The following is an 18,544-nucleotide window of genomic DNA, read 5'->3' as shown; positions in this document are numbered from 1 at the left end:
TACCTCACAGCCATCCATTCTACTTATTTGTGACTCAGTATTCACATCGACGACAATGCCCTGTTCCTGAGTAAATACTGAAGAAAAGTATTCATTCAGTGTCTCCCCAATCTCTTCCGCCTCCACACGCAACTTCCCACTACTATCCCTGACTGGACCTATTCCTACCCTAGTCATTCTTTTATTCCTAATAGAACGTAGAACAGTACAGTACAGTAGACCCTTCCGCCCTTGATGTTATGCCGACCTCTTATCCTACTCTAAGATCAAACATACTGTTAATTTTACTATCATCCATGTGTCTATGTCCCTAATGTATCTGACTCTACTACCACTACTACTATTCCATGCACCCATCACTTTCTGTGTAAAGAACCGACCTCTAACATCTCCCCTAAACCTTCTTCCAATCACCTTAAAATTATGCCCTTTTGTGATAGCCATTCCTGCCCTGGGAAAAAGTCTCTGACTGTTCACTCTATGCACCTCATTATCTTGTACACCTCTATCAAGTCACCTCTCATCCTTCTTCGCCCCAATGAGAAAAGCCCTAGTTCCCTCAACCTTTCTTTATAAGGCATGCCCTCCAGCCCAGGCAGCATCCTGGTAAATCTTCTCTGCACCCTCTCTAAAGCCTTTACATCCTTCCTGTAATGAGGCAGCAGAACTGAACACAATATTCCAAGTGTGGTCTAAACAGGGCTCCATTGAACTCCAGCATAACCTTGTGGCTAATGAAAGCCAACATACCATACGTCGTCTTAACAACCCGACCAACTTGGATAGCAACTTTGAGGGATATATGGATATGGACCCCAAGATCTGTCTGTTCCTCCACACCACCAAGAATTCTGCCTTTAACCCTGTACTCTGTATTCAAATTCAACCTTCCAAAATGAATCACTTCACACTTTTCCAGATTGAATCCAATTTGTCACTGATCAGCCCAATTCTGCATCCTATCAATGTCCCGTTATAATCTACAACAGCCCTCCACACTATCAACCATTCCACCAACCTTTGTGTCATCAACAAACTTACTAACCTACCCTTCCACTTCCTCATCCAAGTCATTTATAAAATTCACAAAGAGCAGAGGTCCCAGAATAGATCCCCACAGAACACTACTAGTCACTGAGCTCCAGGCTGAATATTTTTCACCTACTACCACCCCATGTCTGCTATAGGCTAGCCAATTCTGTATCCAGACAGCCAAATTTCCCTGTATCCCATGTCTCCTTATTTTCTGAATGAGCCTACCATAGAGAACCGTATCAAATGCTTCGCTAAAATCCATGCATACCCCATCCAATGCTCTATGTTCATCAATGTGTTTTGTCATATCCTCAAAAAATTCAATAAGGCTTGAGAGAAAAGGCCTGCCTCTCTCAAAGCTATGCTGACTATCTCTAATCAAACTACAGTTTTCCAAGAAATCATAAATCCTGTCTCTCAGAATTCTCTCCAATATTTGCCCACCACAGACGTAAAACTGATTGCTCTGTAATTCCCAGGATTATCCCTATTCCCTTTCTTAAACAAGGGAATAACATTTGCCACCCTTCAATCGTCTGGCACTACTCCAGGGGATCGTGAGGATGTAAAGACCGTTGCCGAAGATGCAGCAATCTCTTCCTTCACTTCATGTCGTAACCTTGGGTATATCCCATCTTGCCCAGGGATGTATTTATCCTTATGTTTTTCAAACTTTTCAGCGCATCCTCCTTTTTAACATCAACCTGTCCAAGCATATCAGCTGTTTTAACTATGACATGATGTTATGCTATGCTAAGCATTTGGGAAAAATTAGCAATGCTTCAGATAGGTTTCTAACATAGTATGGTGCTAAGGATGGGTAGTCTGAGTCTTACTGTTACAGTTGCTGTGACAGTTGATCAGACAGAAGATAGTGTAATACAGAAGTATGTTTACTATTGTGTGAATCTATTTCCAATGAGATGTCATCAGTGCTACCTATGTACCCTCAGAAGTTTTCTTTTTTGATATCTTTCCCACTGCGTGTACTATGAAGATTTCTTCATGGCTGGCACTGTTTGACCCAAAGGCTAGCTGGGCTTTAAGTATGGCATTGCTAATGTGAATCCGGTAAGATTCTTGCACAGGCGAGTACTTCTGCCGCTGCATCGTTGTGACTTGGGGTACACATAATGAGACGAGCTGCAGAGGACTCCATGAGGAACTCGCTGGAGCTCACTGTGAGAAACTATCCATGAAATTCTCTAAACTTGACACTTGGCTGATTTTTAGTAAACGTCAGGCCAATGTATTTAATTACAGATCAGAAATAAACTTTTTTTAAAAAAATTATCTTTAGCTGAGGGTCCTTTTAATCAATGCGATTAAAAAGAACCAGCCTGTTGTTTAAAATTAAAACACACAGCTTCCCAGTACAGTGACTCATTTCCGATTCAACTATCGAGTTCAGAAAATTTCCAGACCCTTTTCTTTGTGTTATAACAGACCCTGAGACCCCGATTCCCCAGCGTCATGTCAACTACCCCTGAACCACCTTGCAATGATTCAATTCTGCGAAGGACGAGAGAAGAAGACCGGGAGATGCCCCATAGAAGGTAAGACACATGCCATTATTAGTTCTGCAGTGAATGATATCCAAGAGCATCAAAATTTAATACAAATTGTCCTGGCCAAGCAGGTACTACTGCTAGTAGATCACATTTAGTTGCCATTGCTTTAGTTATAAGGAGGGTAATGGACCATAGGCTCCTTGCAACCTTTCTACATATATGGAACTGGTACCACAACAAATATCATCTTGGATTATGTTGACATCTGTCAAAGAACCAACTAATCTTGAAGCAATTTTCTGGTTTCCGAAACAGCTTACACAATTCCGTTTTATTCCTATCACTTTGCTCCCTTCTCAAGATTCGAGTTCTTCTGCATATTATTTAATTTTCCTTTTCTTGACACTTCCATAGAAATTTGCAACTATGGAACTCCTCACCATCCTGAATCATCCCTACAGCCTGTTACTCTCACAGTCATCACTTCATTCTACAAACAAACATTTTTTTAATTCACCTGATTCCTAATTCTTAATTTACTCATTATTTCTCTTAACTTTCCAATCTTGGTAATATCCTGCAATGTGGCTCTAGACCCTTCTCTCACTTAGATCAAATATTATACTTATAAATAATTTGATTGAATTAACTCATGCTTTCATTGGACTGCCTTAGTGGATTCTTTCCCTAACCTTTGAGCAGCAATGAAGTTGTTTAACAGACAGTTTCCACCCAAAACACTACTCTTCAGCAGACCACTGGCATCCCTTAATTCTCATTGAATATGTACTCGTTGATAAGATTAGAATCATTAAAAGTTGAAATAGCAATCTTTCCCTCAGATTTTGACATGAGAAGGTGTATTTTCATTGATCTGCCTATTATTTATCCCTATTAGATGTAGGGATAGATATACATGTTTGATCTAAATGTACATCTGTAGATGTTTGATCTAATTCTAAATTAAAGCTTCAAGACTGGACATAGAGCTTATTTGTAAGCTGAATTTCACTTAGGTTAGGATATTTTCCTCTGCTGAAAATTCATATAAATGTGAAATTGTCCTTCCTTGTGTTCATTTTAGTTCCTATTATTGTATTGTCTTTTTTAATTAGCAAATGTACAACATTGAATAATGATCAGATTTCGTATTTACTTTCCCATTTTTCTGATTATCCAATATGCAATGAGAATTTTTTTTTGTTGTAATTGTAATGAATATTTGGTCATGTTGAAATGAAAGACTTTATCTTGTTTTTGTTATCCAGTGTCAGGATCAAGTACTCCCAAGGCTTGTGCACCATTTTTAGATGCAAATAAATGCTCCCTCACCCAACTTCAACAATGTGTCTTTCACTTAAGCCAAGATGTATTGCCTCCACAGCTCCAGTGTGACACTCCTGCACAATGCAAAACAAAGAATGCCAATTTACAAATACATTGTACTGAATTATGTTAGTGTCTCACACAAATGAGCTGAGATTACCCACATTCAATTCAAGTACAGCTCTGAGAGATAGTGGAGATAAAATATGTTTTCCATCTGAATTTAAAGGGACAGTGTATGAACACACTTCACCACCTGATATTTAAACGTAAATTCAAAAATCTTTCATTTTGTGTAAGACTACATTTTCATCTTTTACGTAATCATCTAGTTATATGGTTGTTTTGATTTCTTTCCCCAACCCCCTCACCCCTTTCCTCAGTGCCCGTTTGAAGAAATACAGGTAATTTCTCATGTAACTGTCCTGGTTTTGTAACCCGAGTTGCCTGTTGCAAATGCTTGTCACATCCCTTGTGTGTAGTGCCACGCTTAGCTTGTAAATGTTTAGCTATTTTGAAGGAGTTTCCCACATTAATTACATCTTCAATACAGACATTTATTTCCTATTAACTTGGGCATATAAGCTTCACATGGCAAAGCTAAGATTTGTCCTGCTTGTTGGGGGAATAGCAAATGGGGAGCACAGAGGGGTAAGGATTTTTGTAGAGTCCGCTAATTGGCCAACTTGCAGAAATGGGACTGAGCTGGGAAATGGCAAGTGTCGCCATTTCTGATTGAAATTGGGAACTGTGCAGCGTTGCAATTCAAAAGGAGGCCAAAATCAGGCATCAAAGTTTACTTGGACCTGCAAATGTAAATTATGTTGGCTAACCCCAAAGATGATTGCAGTCATTATGATCCCACCTCCTCCGCACCAGCTCTGCCTCTGAGCTTATGTACCTGTATGAGAGGTGATTTGTTGCTATTGCCACTTGTGTTAAAGCCTATGCATTTGTTTCCATGGTGACTGAACAATATGAGGTCAGCTTAATATACTGCAGGAAAGAGTTGTCATTTGTTTTGATTTTTATGATTACAAAGCAATAATTCATGCTAAAGGAAACATTGCCCTGTGTGATAGGATTTTATTTCTGCATGGTATTCTGCAAGCGTTCCCTTTGATACATATGCATCTTGTTATGTATTGAAAAACATTTTAAAATTCATGTTTTTGTAACTGTTTCTGGGCACTGTTATCTTCCTGTTTCTTCTCTCCTGAAGATGGTGACTCCTTGCTGAAACAATATTCAGTGGACAACATATGCCCTTTAGTGTCATTTCCCAGCACTCGTTTGTCATGTCTTAACTTGACAATGAGTGGCAGCAAGGTACTCTATTGGTGTTTCTGATTTGCAAGTCATTAATTAACACAATAATTGGAAATGCCAAATCTTCTGACCACAAGTAGCCTGACTGATGCGCTGTCTGTCACTCCATCAGGGCTTTTGTGATGGAGAAGGAATCTATAAGTATACACTGTTCTCTTTACGTACACTTCAAAGAAGCATTTGCCAAAATGTTTGGACAACATAATTAAATCAGCTGTCAAACAACACCATTGGCACTGCTTTGCTGTCTGGGGACAAACCTAATCAGATGTGTTGCATATGCAGATTAAAATATGATCCTGCATGCCTATCCTCTAATTGAGAACTTTGGATCACCCCATAAACCATGAAAGTGAAAATCAAGGAGTTGTTCCTAAAGCTATAAGTTTGGACTAATCCTTTCATAGATATACTTTTTAAAGTACTATTAGTTATTCCCATTTTATACAGGTTGTGTCCTTTTTTTTAACTTAACAGGGGTCGTACAGTGGCTCAGTGGTTAGGTTGCTGCCTCATAGAGTCAGGGACCTGGATTCAATTTCATTCTCGGGCAACTGTGCAAACTCCACACAGCCAGTCGCACCATGTCTGTGCAATTTTCCTCTAGATGCTTTGGTTTCCTCCCACAATCCAGGAATGTGCAAGTTAGGTGGATTGGCCTTGCTAAATTGTCCATATTATCCAGGGATGTGCAGGCTAGGTGCATTAGCCATGGGAAATGCAGATTTGGGGTACGTCAGGGGAAGATGCTTTTTGAAGGGTCGGTGTGGACTCAATGGGCAGAATAGCCTGCTTCTATTGTAGGGATTCTATGAATTAATAATATAGGAATTTTTAGAAAATCAATGGATGCGATTTGATGTAGAGAACGGGGAGAGCTGATGGGATTGTTGTGTTGCTTCTCTTTTGTTTGGGAATACCGGCTCCACTAAATGCCAATGAAGGATCTAACATGAAAATTAGAGCTTAGACCACTCAGAAATTATACCAGGAGGCACCTGTCCATTTCAGATGGAGTTAAGGTGGCTGCTGCTGGTCATGTACTCACCCTAGGTCCAGGATCATCAAACAACACAGGCCATGGTGAGTATGACAGGGATTACACTGGAAAATGAGAGATTGGCAGTAAGGGTGGGGAATGGCACTCAGTTAAAATCCCTCTTTCCAATTCCATAAGGTCTGCTTTTTGTGTTTCTTGCACGGTGAATCCTTCACTAGATGAGTATTCAGCTGAAAGCTGTCCATACCACAATTTAAATAATATCACCGCCCATAGGGGGTACAATAAATTTTACCTCATTTGTTTTCTCAGAATTTGCTATTTTGGTTGAATTACCAAATAAGGATTTGGGATCCTTCCTGTAATACTTCGCATCAGAGTAATTCGTGGAGCTCATTCAATAGTTTTTTGAAAGGATTAGGATTTTCGTTTCTTTAAGCATTTTGATTGTCACTTCAGTCCAGAATCTAATTAATTCAAGAAACACTGGAAGATTTGGTTTATGTGCACTAAGCTGTGAAATTGGCCTGGCACCTACCAAATTAATACTACCAAGAAATCCAAATCACTTCCAGGCTTGGACCTCATGAATACTTTGTTGAGGAGCAGAAATTTTTGAGTGGACAAACAATTGTAAGCCGAGTTACTTAGGGAGGAAAACTGACCAGTTACCCCAATGGGCGTGTCTCATTTGAGGAGAGGCTGTAGGAAAGTATAGAAGGGAATGAAGTGCGGCAGTCCTATCCTTTTAAGGTCTGCTAGTTAAATCTTTCAGTAGCTGGAGAAGTGGTGATATGGGCCTTGTGGTAATAACTGGACAATGACCTTGCAGTGATCTGTTGATGTTGGAATTGCTCCATGTAATTTTTATAATAATATAGTGTTGACTAGATGATGGTACATTGTGTCAAATACAATGGTTCTCTTTTCTCCCTTTTCTCTAAAACATTACTTGTCATTTTATTTCTGACAGTGTAACAGAGGAGGACAATGATAGTATCTGCTGTTACACCTTTGATGCCATGCAAACGGAAACAGATGGTACGTTTGCATTTTGACTAATTATCTAATTAATGAAGCTTAGACTAATATCACCTTTCACTTATAATAGACTTGTGCAATCCATTTTGGAATTGGAATGGTAGTACTTGATCTACATGTTCAGGGTGAGTGGATGCTATATTGCAATTATATAAAACTTTGATTAGATTACATTCAATTCCGGGTGGAAAGGAAATGAAACAAGTACAGTGCAGGTTCGTCAGAATCAGGCCTGGATGCAAGAGTTAAATTTATGAGAATGGGTTATTTTGACTCAACTTGTATTTTTTTGAGTATCAAAGAATGAAGATGATCTAATTGAGGCATGTAGGATGACTAAAGCAATTGATAGATTTGATAGATGTCCCCTGTAAAGGGGAACATAAGATTAGAGTTAGACCACCCGAGTATGATCTCAAGATGCGTTTATTTTACACAAAAGGCCAGGGATTTGGGCCAATGGAAAATTTCAATTTTGAACTTTTCAGATTTTTATTAGACAAAATTATTAAAAGTGATGGGACAAAGATATGCAGATGAAGTTAAGATTCCACTCACCCATGATCTGATCAAATGGTGGAATAGGCAGTGGGTCTGAAATAGTCTTCACTAAGTTTCTGTGTTTCTAGTGTCAAATCGGCTGTGCAATATTGACAAGCTATTCATTAATGTTAATGTTGTGAACCAGATGAATATCAGGACAGAATCTCTCATGGACCACCATCCATACATTCATCTTCATCATCACATCAATCTGAAGCTTTAGATTCATGTGAATTAGACCATATGGACTCCATATTCAGAAAGTTCTCTTTGGAAAGGTATGAGTAAATAAATAATGAATTCTAATGTGTTCTGAGTAGCATTGCTCCACTTTGAATATACAGATCTTTGTTTTCCCATCATTTTTTCCTACATATTTGTGCTTTGTGCATTCCTTGGAACTGTAATTAATGCCTATGCAATAAGAAATACATTCCAAGTCACATTCTTCTGGAATAAGGATCTCACTCTCTGACCTGTTAACTAATTTGTTTTATATATTTCAAATCTTTCTGAATAACTTACTAGAGCTATGAGATAATAATGCAGTATAAGCTCTGGGGCCTTTGGGATGAAATATGTCTTTAATGAGACTTGTGAAAGAATTAGGAACAATGAACAAGGAGAATGAATTTGTCAAATCAGGTGCAGAGAAAGGAAGGGATTAGGTGAGAATATAAACAGAAAGGAGAAAACCATTTAAAGTTTGAATTTTGACATGTTAAAAATCACCAAAAGCTATTTCCCACCAGAGCAATGAGACTCTAAAGTTTAAATGCTCAATTCAGCATCAAGGAGGTTAATTGGGAGTCAATCAAAGACTATTGTTCACTACAGAACTTAACCTATTACAAAAAGTGAGTATACGTAAATCCAGCAATTTCTTAAAAAGCTTGAGGAATGAAGATTGGGATGTCAGTTCCAAAAGCAAGGCATTTCTATTTCCACCACTGGCATTTCACCAGTTAGGGATGGGGTGGGAGGGGTTGGTGCTAGATGGTCCATCTATTCTTAGACCAGTTGAGGTCCTTGACTATTCAAGTAAGTGCCATTTTGCCTCTGCCTGCCACCACTAGCATTTTACCAGCAACAGGGCTGTGGTAATGAGAGGATTCCACTTCTACCTGCTTCAACCCCTCAGCTCCCCATAGAGGTTGCACTCTTCTGACCTCACAACTGTTGACCACATGCCAGGTGGGGGAAATTGTCTGAGTGACCCTAGCAAGTTGACCTCATATACCTGTGTCCTACAGCCTCCTGCTTTGTTGTTGGTAAATCTTTTGTTGCAATTCCAGCAGTGGTCACTGCTCCCAGGTGATCTAAAGCTCTCATCCAATTGGTCAACACTGTAATGGTGGCTGATTATCTCTTCAATAAATGGGATCCCTGACATTTAGTCAGCTAATTGCTTGGTGCACGTAAAATTGGGTCAGGCCTCCCATAAACAACCAAGGTAGGGTTTCTACTAACTTTACAGACAGTGGAAAAGGTCACTACTACTGTGTAATATCCTTGCTTCTGCGTGGCAACATTAGGCTTTGCTGTAAATAAACAATGCATGCTCTATACAGCACCCTTTGGGTGAGGCAGTAAATTGTCAGCCGAATACCAACTTTCACAAGACAGTATGTGAAAGAAAATCAGATGAGGAGTCAAATAGGTTGCCGATTTGCTACCTCATGTTTTTTATATAGCGAGTAAAATCTATGAATTTTAATGGGAAGCAGCAATAGAGATTGTAATTTTATTCAATCATAAGCTGTTCTGTATACACTTGTCACATTTGTATTAGTTAGCAGGCTCACACATGAGAAACTTGGAGAACACTGAACATTCTGGCTACATTTCAATCATAGATTGGTTACAGTCATAATGAGTCTAGATTAGAGTGGTGCTGGAAAAGCACAGCAGGTCAGACAGCATCCGAGGAGCAGAAAAATCGATGTTTCGGGCAAAAGCCCTTCATCAGGAATAGAGGCATCCACATTGATGCCATGGGGTTGAAGTGTTCCGAGGCGGAAGATGAGGCGTTCTTCCTCCAGGCTCAGGTGGTGAGGGAGCGGCGGTGGAGGAGGCCCAGTACCTGCATGTCCTCGACAGAGTGGGAGGGGGAGTTGAAATGTTGGACCACAGGTGGGGTTGATTGGTGGGGGGGGCCCGGAGATGTTCCCTAAAGCACTCTGCTAGGAGGTGTCCAGTCTCTCCAATGTAGAGGAGAATGCATCGGGAGCAACGGATAAAATAAATGATATTGGATGATGTGCAGGTAAAACTTTGATGAATGTGGAAGGCTCCTTTGGGGCCTTGGATGGATGTGAGGGAGGAGGTGTGGGCACATGTTTTGCAATTTCTGCAGTGGCAGGGGAGGGTGCCAGGAAGGGAGGGTGGGTTGTTGGGGGGCGTGGGCCTGACCAGGTAGTCACAGAGAGAACGGTCTTTGCGGAAAGCGGAAATGGATGGGGAGGGAAATATATCCCTGGTGGTGGGGTCCGTTTGGAGATGGCGGAAATGTCGGCAGATAATGTGGTTTATGCGAAGGTTGGTAGGGTGGAAGGTGAGCACCAGGGGGGTTCTGTCTTTCTACGGTTGGAGGGGTGGGGTTTGAGGGCGGAGGTGCGGGATGTGGATGAGATGCGTTGGAGGGCATCTTTAACCACGTGGGAAGGGAAATTGTGGTCTCTAAAGAAGGAGGCCATCTGGTGTGTTCTGTGGTGGAACTAATACTCCTGGGAGCAGATACGCAGAGGCAGAGGAATTGGGAATATGGGATGGCATTTTTGTAGGAGGTAGGGTGGGAAGAGGTATAATCCAGGTAGCTGAAGGAGTCGGTGGGTTTGTAAAAAATGTCAGTGGCAAGTCGGTCGTCATTAATGGAGATGGCGAGGTCCGGGAAGGGGAAGGAGGTGTCATAGATGGTCCAGGTGAATTTAAGGTCGGAGTGGAATGTGTTGGTGAAGTTGATGAATTGCTCAACCTCCTCGCGGGAGCACAAGGTGGCGCCAATGCAGTCATCAATGTGGCGAAGGAAGAGGTGGAGAGTGGTGCCAGTGTAACTACGGAAGATGGACTGTTCTACGTAGCCAACAAAGAGACAGGCATAGCTGGAGCCTATACGGGTGCCCATGGCTACCCCTTTGGTCTGGAGGAAGTGGGAGGATTTGAAGGAGAAATTGTTAAGGGTGAGGACAAGTTCAACCAAACGAATGAGAGTGTCGGTGGAAGGGTACTGTGGGGATGGCAGAAGAGGAAGAAACAGAGGGCTTGGAGGCCCTGGTCATGGTGGATGGAGGTGTAGAGGGATTGGATATCCATGGTGAAGATGAGGCCAGGGAAACGGAACTCTTGGAGGAGGTGGAGGGCGTGGATGGTGCCTCGAACGTACGTGGGGAGTTCCTGGACTAGGGGGGATAGGACAGTGTCAAGGTAGATAGAAATTAGTGCGGTGGGACAGGAGCATGCTGAGACAATGGGTCAGCCGGGGTGGTCAGGCTTGTGAATCTTGGGAAGGAGGTAGAATCGGGTGGTGTGGGGTTCCCAGATTATGAGGTTGGAAGCTGTGGGTCGGAGATCTCCTGAGGTGATGAGGTTCTGTATGGTCTGGGAGATGACTGTTTGGTGATGGGGGGGTGGGGTCATGGTTGAGGGGGAGGTGTCTTCGAGTTGGTGTGTGGCTTTCGTGGTGAAGAGGTCAGTGCGCCAAACTACCACTGCACCCCCTTTATCTGCTGGTTTGATGGTGAGGGAGGGAGTGGAGGGCTGCTCATTATGAGGATGAGAGATTGGAGTGGGGGATGGGGGGGTAGACCGGTTGAGGCGGTTAATGTCTCGGCGGCAGTTGGAAATGAAGAGATCAAGGGCAGGTAATAGGCCAGCATCTGCAGTCCTTGTTTCTACCTACAGCTCACAATGAGGTCATTTGACCTGTTTACAAGAACAATTCAACTGGTTCCATTCCCACACTTTCCCACACCTTTCCCTGTAAGGTTACATTTTTTTCTCTCAGATGCTTGGTTAAATGCCTTTGAAAGCTGTGAATAAACCTGTCTCTGCCATGCTGTCAGATGGTGAAACTAGATCCTTACTACACATTGTCTAGACAGGTTTTTTGTTGTGTTTTGTTGTTTCTTTTGCCAAATACCTTTAGTCAATGTCCTCTAGTTTTTGACCATTTTGCCAGTAGGAACTATTTCTTTCTATCTACTTGATCTAAAGCCCTCACCATCATGAAGACCGCTATGCAACACTCCAAGAGGTACAAATGATTAGCACCCTGATTTTTTCAAAATATTTTTATGTCTAGACCTTTTCGTCCATCTGTAACCTCTGCCACCCAAATCAGTAACCCTTTGAAACATATGCTGCACACAACACTCAACGGGGACAACCTGGTTACCGAAGTCTGTCTCGTCGGTGGAAATGAAAGAGGCCTTTTCATTCAATCAGTTCAGTCTGGTTCTGCTGCCGAGAAGGCAGGGCTGAAGGAAGGACACCAACTGATTTTGGTAAGATTCGTCATGCTGAGCCATCTAGGAAAAAAGCAAGATTTGATAATTGCTGTTCAATGTTGTTCTAGTAACTGCTATAGGAAGAGGAAATTGACTGATATAAATGCTAATTCGAACCAGTGTCAATATTGGGAACATTAACTGTGTCTGTCCAAAATGGAAATTGTGAGTGCATTTTTGAAAACTATATAGATAATCAAGTGTCTGCCTGATTGAAAACCCCAAGAAGCAATCTGAGATCTCTGACAAAGTGCAAGTGGTTATTCTCATGCTATTGCATCCTTATTGATAGATACATGATGATGTGGGATTGATTGTAAACAGCCTGGTAACAGATACAAATCGCTGACCATTTTACAAGCAAATGTAAATTGAAACAAGTCATTTATATGACAAGAAAACTGACAATGCTGCGATTTGTATAATAAACATTGGAGGTTTTTTTATCCAGATACAATTCCGATTTTGGAACAAACTTAAATCATCAGATCCTATTGCCTAAAAGATGTTCAAACTCTGTCCATATTAGAACATGCAAGTGCCAGACTTGGTTTGTAGTAAGTACATTTGTCTCGGAGTCTGAGTTTTGTCATCCAATAATTTGAGTATCTGTTCTTGGCTGACACTTCAGCACAGTGCTAAAGAATTCTGCATTGCAAAAAGTGCTGTCCTTTGAATGTGCAAGTACAGGAGTATTGTTGTGTATTTAAAGGAGCAAGTGGTTTTTGGGATAACCTAGTCAAAATTCGACCCTCAAGCAACAATATATCACTGCTCTATTTATGTGATCGTGTTGTACACCAACTGAGGCAAACAACAGACACAAGATTTTAAAAATACAGAAATGGCTTGGGGACATTGTAAGGATGTGAAAGATACTAAGCAAATGAAGATTTTTATTTACGTGATAAGGAAGACATTTCAATGCAATATCCTTGCAAGCCTCACAGAAAAGTCCATTCAATTTGAACTTTTATTCAGTTTTTGATATCGTGTCTAGCCCATTATTGTTTCTTCACAATAGCAAAAGAAATGCAGGGAGAAATGAGAAGAATTTCTTTCATACTGCAACCTGGAATGTGTTGCAGAAAAGGTGAAAGCAGATACAACAATATCAAAATGGAAATTAATTTATTCTTGAAAAGATAAATTTTCCCAGCTATAGATAAATAACAGGGAAATGATTCTATATTATTATCCCAGTGCATTGAAAAATGGGACTATGAAATAGCCAATCTAGTTCATTTCAATAATTTGTCCTCTTTTTAGTTGTACAAAGGAAATGTATATGGCTGGAAGACCTACTGGTTAGGTCCTGGACTTCTTAAAATATTAGCCTGTGTTTTATCACTCGTACTCGTGCAATGCTATTGCCGATCCAGCTTGCCATCAATCTGCCAACAGTATCTTTATTCACTGCATTCATAAGCAAACAGCTTCATGTCCATCAACTTACATAGAATAGCATGTACTACAAAAAAAAGTCATCAGCCCAACTGTCCCACCCCAGATTTTATGCTCTGTACAAGCCACTTCCTATCCCACTTCACCTTTATCTACTAGTTCCTTCCTCGATGTTTATCTAACTTCAACTATTTACATTTGTGCTACTTGTCTCAATCAATCCATGTGATAATAAGTTTCACATTATGACAGTGTTCTGGATAATGTGTTTTCTCCTGAATTTCATAGAGATTGTTTATTACTCTTTTCTATTTCTCGCTCCTAATTTTGGACTCCCTGTTTCCCTGTAAAGGATATGACATTCATCAGTTTGTTGATTTTCTTCTTTCTTAGGTTGAGACTGTATTATTACAGAGTTTGTGATTAGGTCAGTCATGGCCATTGTGTTTATTACATCCCCACCTTTAAAATTCTGAGCATCCCAATTAGATATCTAAAGTCCTTCTTTCAGTGTAAACATTTGTATTTCAGCGATGGTGTTCTATAACATGAACACTTATCTGCAGCTCACTTTAAAATTATTAATTATAAGGGAATTAACCTTTAACGAATGTCCCTAATCATTTAGGAATTTATAAAGTGGCCTTAATCTTGAGTGACAGCTTATAAGACAGGAAAGGCGATATGCTTCTTTTAAATTCTATGGCTGAAAATCTATTCTGTGGAATTAAACTTCCATTTCAAAGCAGACTTAACATCCAACTTGCTAGTCTTGAGGGACAAAAGACCCCCAAGGGATATTATTGCAAACGCCCCTAATTACTTATGCCATGGCACTAGTAGATCACATTGTCTTTGCAGACGTTGGTGAAGAAGGTGTTTGCCTTCATTGGTCAAAGCATTGAGTATAGGATTTCGGAGGTCATGTTGTGGCTGTGCAGGACATTTGTTAAGCCACCGTTTCTTACAATTGTGAATTCCACAACCACCTGATGAAGGAGCAACACTCCGAAAGCTAGTGCTTCCAATTAAACCTGTTGGACTATAACCTGGTGTTGTATGATTTTTAACTGTGTTCAATTCTGGTCACCCTTCTATAGGAAGAATGTTGTTTTACTTGATAGAGTGCAGAAAGGATTTCCAAGGATGTTGCCAGTACTGGAGGGTTTGAGCTATTAGAAGAGGCTGAATAAACTAGGGCTATTTTCTCTCTAGCATCGGAGGCTGAGGAGTGACTTTATCGAGGTTTATAAAATCATAAGGGGCACGGATAGGGGAAATAGGCAAGGTCATTTTCACGGGGTAGGAGAAGTTCAAAACTAGAGGATGTAGTTTATGGTGAAGGGGGAAAACATTTAAAAGGGATCTGAGGGGTAACTTTTTACAGAGTAGTGCGGACATGAAACAAGCTGGCAGAGGAAGTGGTGGAGGGTGGTACAATTACCATATTTAGAAAGTATTTGGATAGGTACATGAATAGGAAGGATTTAGAGGGAAATGGTCCAAATACTCAAAAATGGAACTAGCTCAGGTTGAGATTTCTGATTGGCTTGGGCGAGTTGGACCAAAGGGTCTGTTTCTGTGCTGTGTGATTCTGTGACCCCGCTCAAATGAAGTTCAGCTAATGCTGTCAGATTTTCTTTTGAGGTAGGCTAAAAATTGATTCTGGTCCATTTTCTGGTGCAGGGTATACAGTTCATGACCTGTCCATGCCTACTACCTTTGAGAGAGGCTGTGCATAAACTTGATGCTGCCTTCTCATTTACCGAATTGTTGGGTTATAACTGGTGGAGCCTGAGGGCTGATGGCTGCCTGAACATTCATAAGGGAGCCAAGCAGCATATATAGAGGCCACATAGTTCAGACAATCTGTTCCTGTCAAAGGTAGCCTGTTCTTCTTTGCAGCGAACTGCATTCAACAGAAAAAGCTGTTGCAGCTGACTGTTTGGATCATCACTGGCTTCATACAGGCACTGCATAATGAGAACACCAGGGAAGAGAGAGGGCTTAGATCCGTAGCAATGTTACAGCACAGGAAGAGGCCATTCAGCCCATTGCATCTATCCAGCTGAGTAAACGAGCCACCCTTTCTAATCCCAACTTGTTGCACTTGGTCATAGCCTTCCAGGTTACAGTACTTAAGATCAAAATCCCTTTTAAATGAATTGAGGGTTTCTGTCTTAACCACCAAATTGGGCAGTGAATCTGGATAAAAACTTTTACCCTGTTCTGGATGAAAAGACTTTTTCTCGCGTCCTCTCTAATCCTTCTACCAGTTACGTTGTCTGTGTCCTCCCATCCCCGTAACTGACCACTCTGTGAGGGGAAGCACGTGCAGTTTTCCAGTCTATCTGAGCACTTCATAATTTTTTTACATCTCAATTAATTCACTCCTTAGCCTCCTCTGCTGAGAGGACGTCAACCCTGACCTATGTAAGTTTTCCTCATTGCAGTAATTTTCAAGCGCTGGCATCGTTCTTGTAAATCTCCTCTATTGTACTTGTGTCCTTCCTGTAATATGGTGACCAGAAAATTCCAGCTGTGACCTGATCAATGTCTTTTAGAATTCCACCATTACATCTCTGCTCTTATATCCAATACTTCACCCAAAGAACCCAATACTTCACCCAAAGAAGGAAAGCATCCCATATGGCTTTTTTTAACCACCTTATCTACCTGTCGTGCCATCTTCAGGGACTTGTGCACATGCATTTCAAGGGGTTCTCATTTCTTCTATATTTTCTGTATGTTGTGTACTCCCTTGTTTTGTTTGCCCTCCCCAATTGAATAACTGCAATTCTTTGGATTGAATTCCAGTTGCGTCTTTCTCTTACTCAACCAAAGCAGTAATATTTTGCTGCAGTGCACAGCCTTCCTCTCCACTATTAACTACCTGGACCATTTTTGTATTGTCTGTAAATTTCTCAATCAAGACTCCCAAGTTTAAGTCTAAATCATTAACGTATACCAGAATCAACAAGGGAGCCAAAACTGTACCCTGTCAAATGCCTTATTAAAATCCATGTAAACACATCAACTGCACTATGCGCATAAATCCTCGTTGTTACTTTCTCCAAAGAATTCAATTGTTAGTGAAACATGACCTTGCCTTAGCAAAACCAAGCTGACTATCCCTGATTAATCAGTCCCTTTCCAAGAAACAATCCTATCAGTCAATATTGATTCCAATAATTTGCCCACCACCATGAACAGGCTGACCAGCCTATAATTATTTGGCTTCCCTATTTTGAATAAGGGCACGCTGTTGACTGACCTCCAGTCCTCATGTACCTTGCCTGTATCTAGTGAGGATTGGAAAATGTTCCTCAGATCATCTGCTATTTCCTCCTGGCCTTCCTTTAGCAGTCTAGAATAAAATCCATCCAGCTCTGATGATTTCAAGGAGGTACTTGCCTTCTCATGTAACTTATTTTATTTCTCCTTAATTAGAATGTCTGTGTCATCCCCCTCCTTTGTGAAGACAGAGACAACATAGAAATTTGATTAGAATTCCTACAAAGTGGATACAGGCCCTTCAGCCCGACAAGTCCACACGCCCCTTCAAAGAGTATCCTACTCACTACCCTACATTTCCCGTGACTAATGCACCTAACACACACATCCCTGAACACTATGGACAATTTAGCATGGCAAATTCTCCTAACCTGCACATCTTTGGACCATGGGAGGAAACCGGAGCACTCTGAGGAAACTCACGCAGAAGAGGGAGAACGTGCAAACTCCACACAGACAGTCGCCCAAGGCTTGAATCAAACCCATGTCCTTGGTACTGTGAGGCAGTAGTGCTAACCACTGAGCCACCGTGCCTCCCCAAAATCCAGTCCACATCATCTTCATCCATGCATAAGTTACCATGCGTACCATGTATATTTCTGATAGGTCCAACCATTTCATTAATCATCCACTTAGTCTCAATGCACTTATAAAACATTTTTGGATTTTTCTTAATTATATGGGCCATTATTTTTTTTCCCCAATCTCTCTTGCTTTCCTAATTTCCTTTTCGCTTCACCTCTGTGCTTTCTCGATTTCTCCAAACCTCCTAAAATATTACTACTTTGAGATTGTCATAAATGCTGTTTTTCTACTTTATATCTGTCTCTGCAAAACCAGGGTATTCTAGATTTGGCAGTACCACTTATTCTGTACTGGGCAGTTACTAAGCTCCAGTCAAAATACAAGAACATACAAATTTGTTGTTTGTGTAATCTAACAGGGAGGATTTATTCTGAAGCTGTGCACCATGTAACGTTTAACACTAGTCTGAACAAGCCTATGAGTACAGGCTGATGACTTGCTAGTGACAGGTAACTCACCTCTTAAATGGACATTGTCCCAACATAACATAGGCCAACCATAATACATAACATCACCATTGCCTTCCACTGATTTACCATAGACTTTTCTTCAAGTAACTGTGACAAATTCAGGGCAGCACGGTGGCTCAGTGGTTAGCACTGCTGCTTCACAGTGTGAGGGACCTGGGTTTGATTCCAGCCTCAGGTGACTGTGTGGAGTTTGTACATTCTCCCCATGTCTACGTGGGTTTCCTCCGGGTGCTCTGGTTTCCTCCCACAATCCAAAGATGTCCAGGTTAGGTGAATTGACCATGCTAAATTGCTCATAGTGTTCAGGATGCATTAGTCAGGGGTAAATATAGGATAATAGAGTAGGGGAATGGTTCTGGGTGGGTTACTCTTTGGAGGGTTGGTGTGGACTTGTTGGGCTGAAAAGCCTGTTTCCATACTGTAGGGATTCTATGAGTCTTCAATGAATTCAGTTCTGCCAGATTATCTCTCAAGTTTACATTTGCCTTCCGCAAATTTAGA

At 41.0% G+C, this 18,544-nt stretch overlaps 1 protein-coding gene across 2 annotated transcripts in view; it reads left to right on the top strand.

Moving 5' to 3' along the window:
• The window catches only part of card11 (caspase recruitment domain family, member 11), a 243,054-nt gene that overhangs the window by 171,431 nt on the left and 53,079 nt on the right, over positions 1 to 18,544 (top strand). Inside the window, exons 12-16 of one of the 2 annotated variants that reach the window (XM_043711897.1) lie at positions 2,482 to 2,591; positions 4,256 to 4,276; positions 7,175 to 7,242; positions 7,931 to 8,063; positions 12,086 to 12,287. In XM_043711897.1, coding sequence (XP_043567832.1) covers positions 2,482 to 2,591; positions 4,256 to 4,276; positions 7,175 to 7,242; positions 7,931 to 8,063; positions 12,086 to 12,287 — 534 coding nt within the window. The remainder of the gene's footprint in view (positions 1 to 2,481; positions 2,592 to 4,255; positions 4,277 to 7,174; positions 7,243 to 7,930; positions 8,064 to 12,085; positions 12,288 to 18,544) is intronic. The other variant, XM_043711898.1, reaches the window with a different exon arrangement.

Source organism: Chiloscyllium plagiosum, chromosome 21 (genome assembly GCF_004010195.1).
Source record: "Chiloscyllium plagiosum isolate BGI_BamShark_2017 chromosome 21, ASM401019v2, whole genome shotgun sequence".
NCBI classification, from domain to species: Eukaryota; Metazoa; Chordata; class Chondrichthyes; order Orectolobiformes; family Hemiscylliidae; genus Chiloscyllium; species Chiloscyllium plagiosum.
The sequence above is the reverse complement of the archived record's forward strand: the minus strand, read 5'-3'. Positions and strand labels throughout refer to the sequence as shown.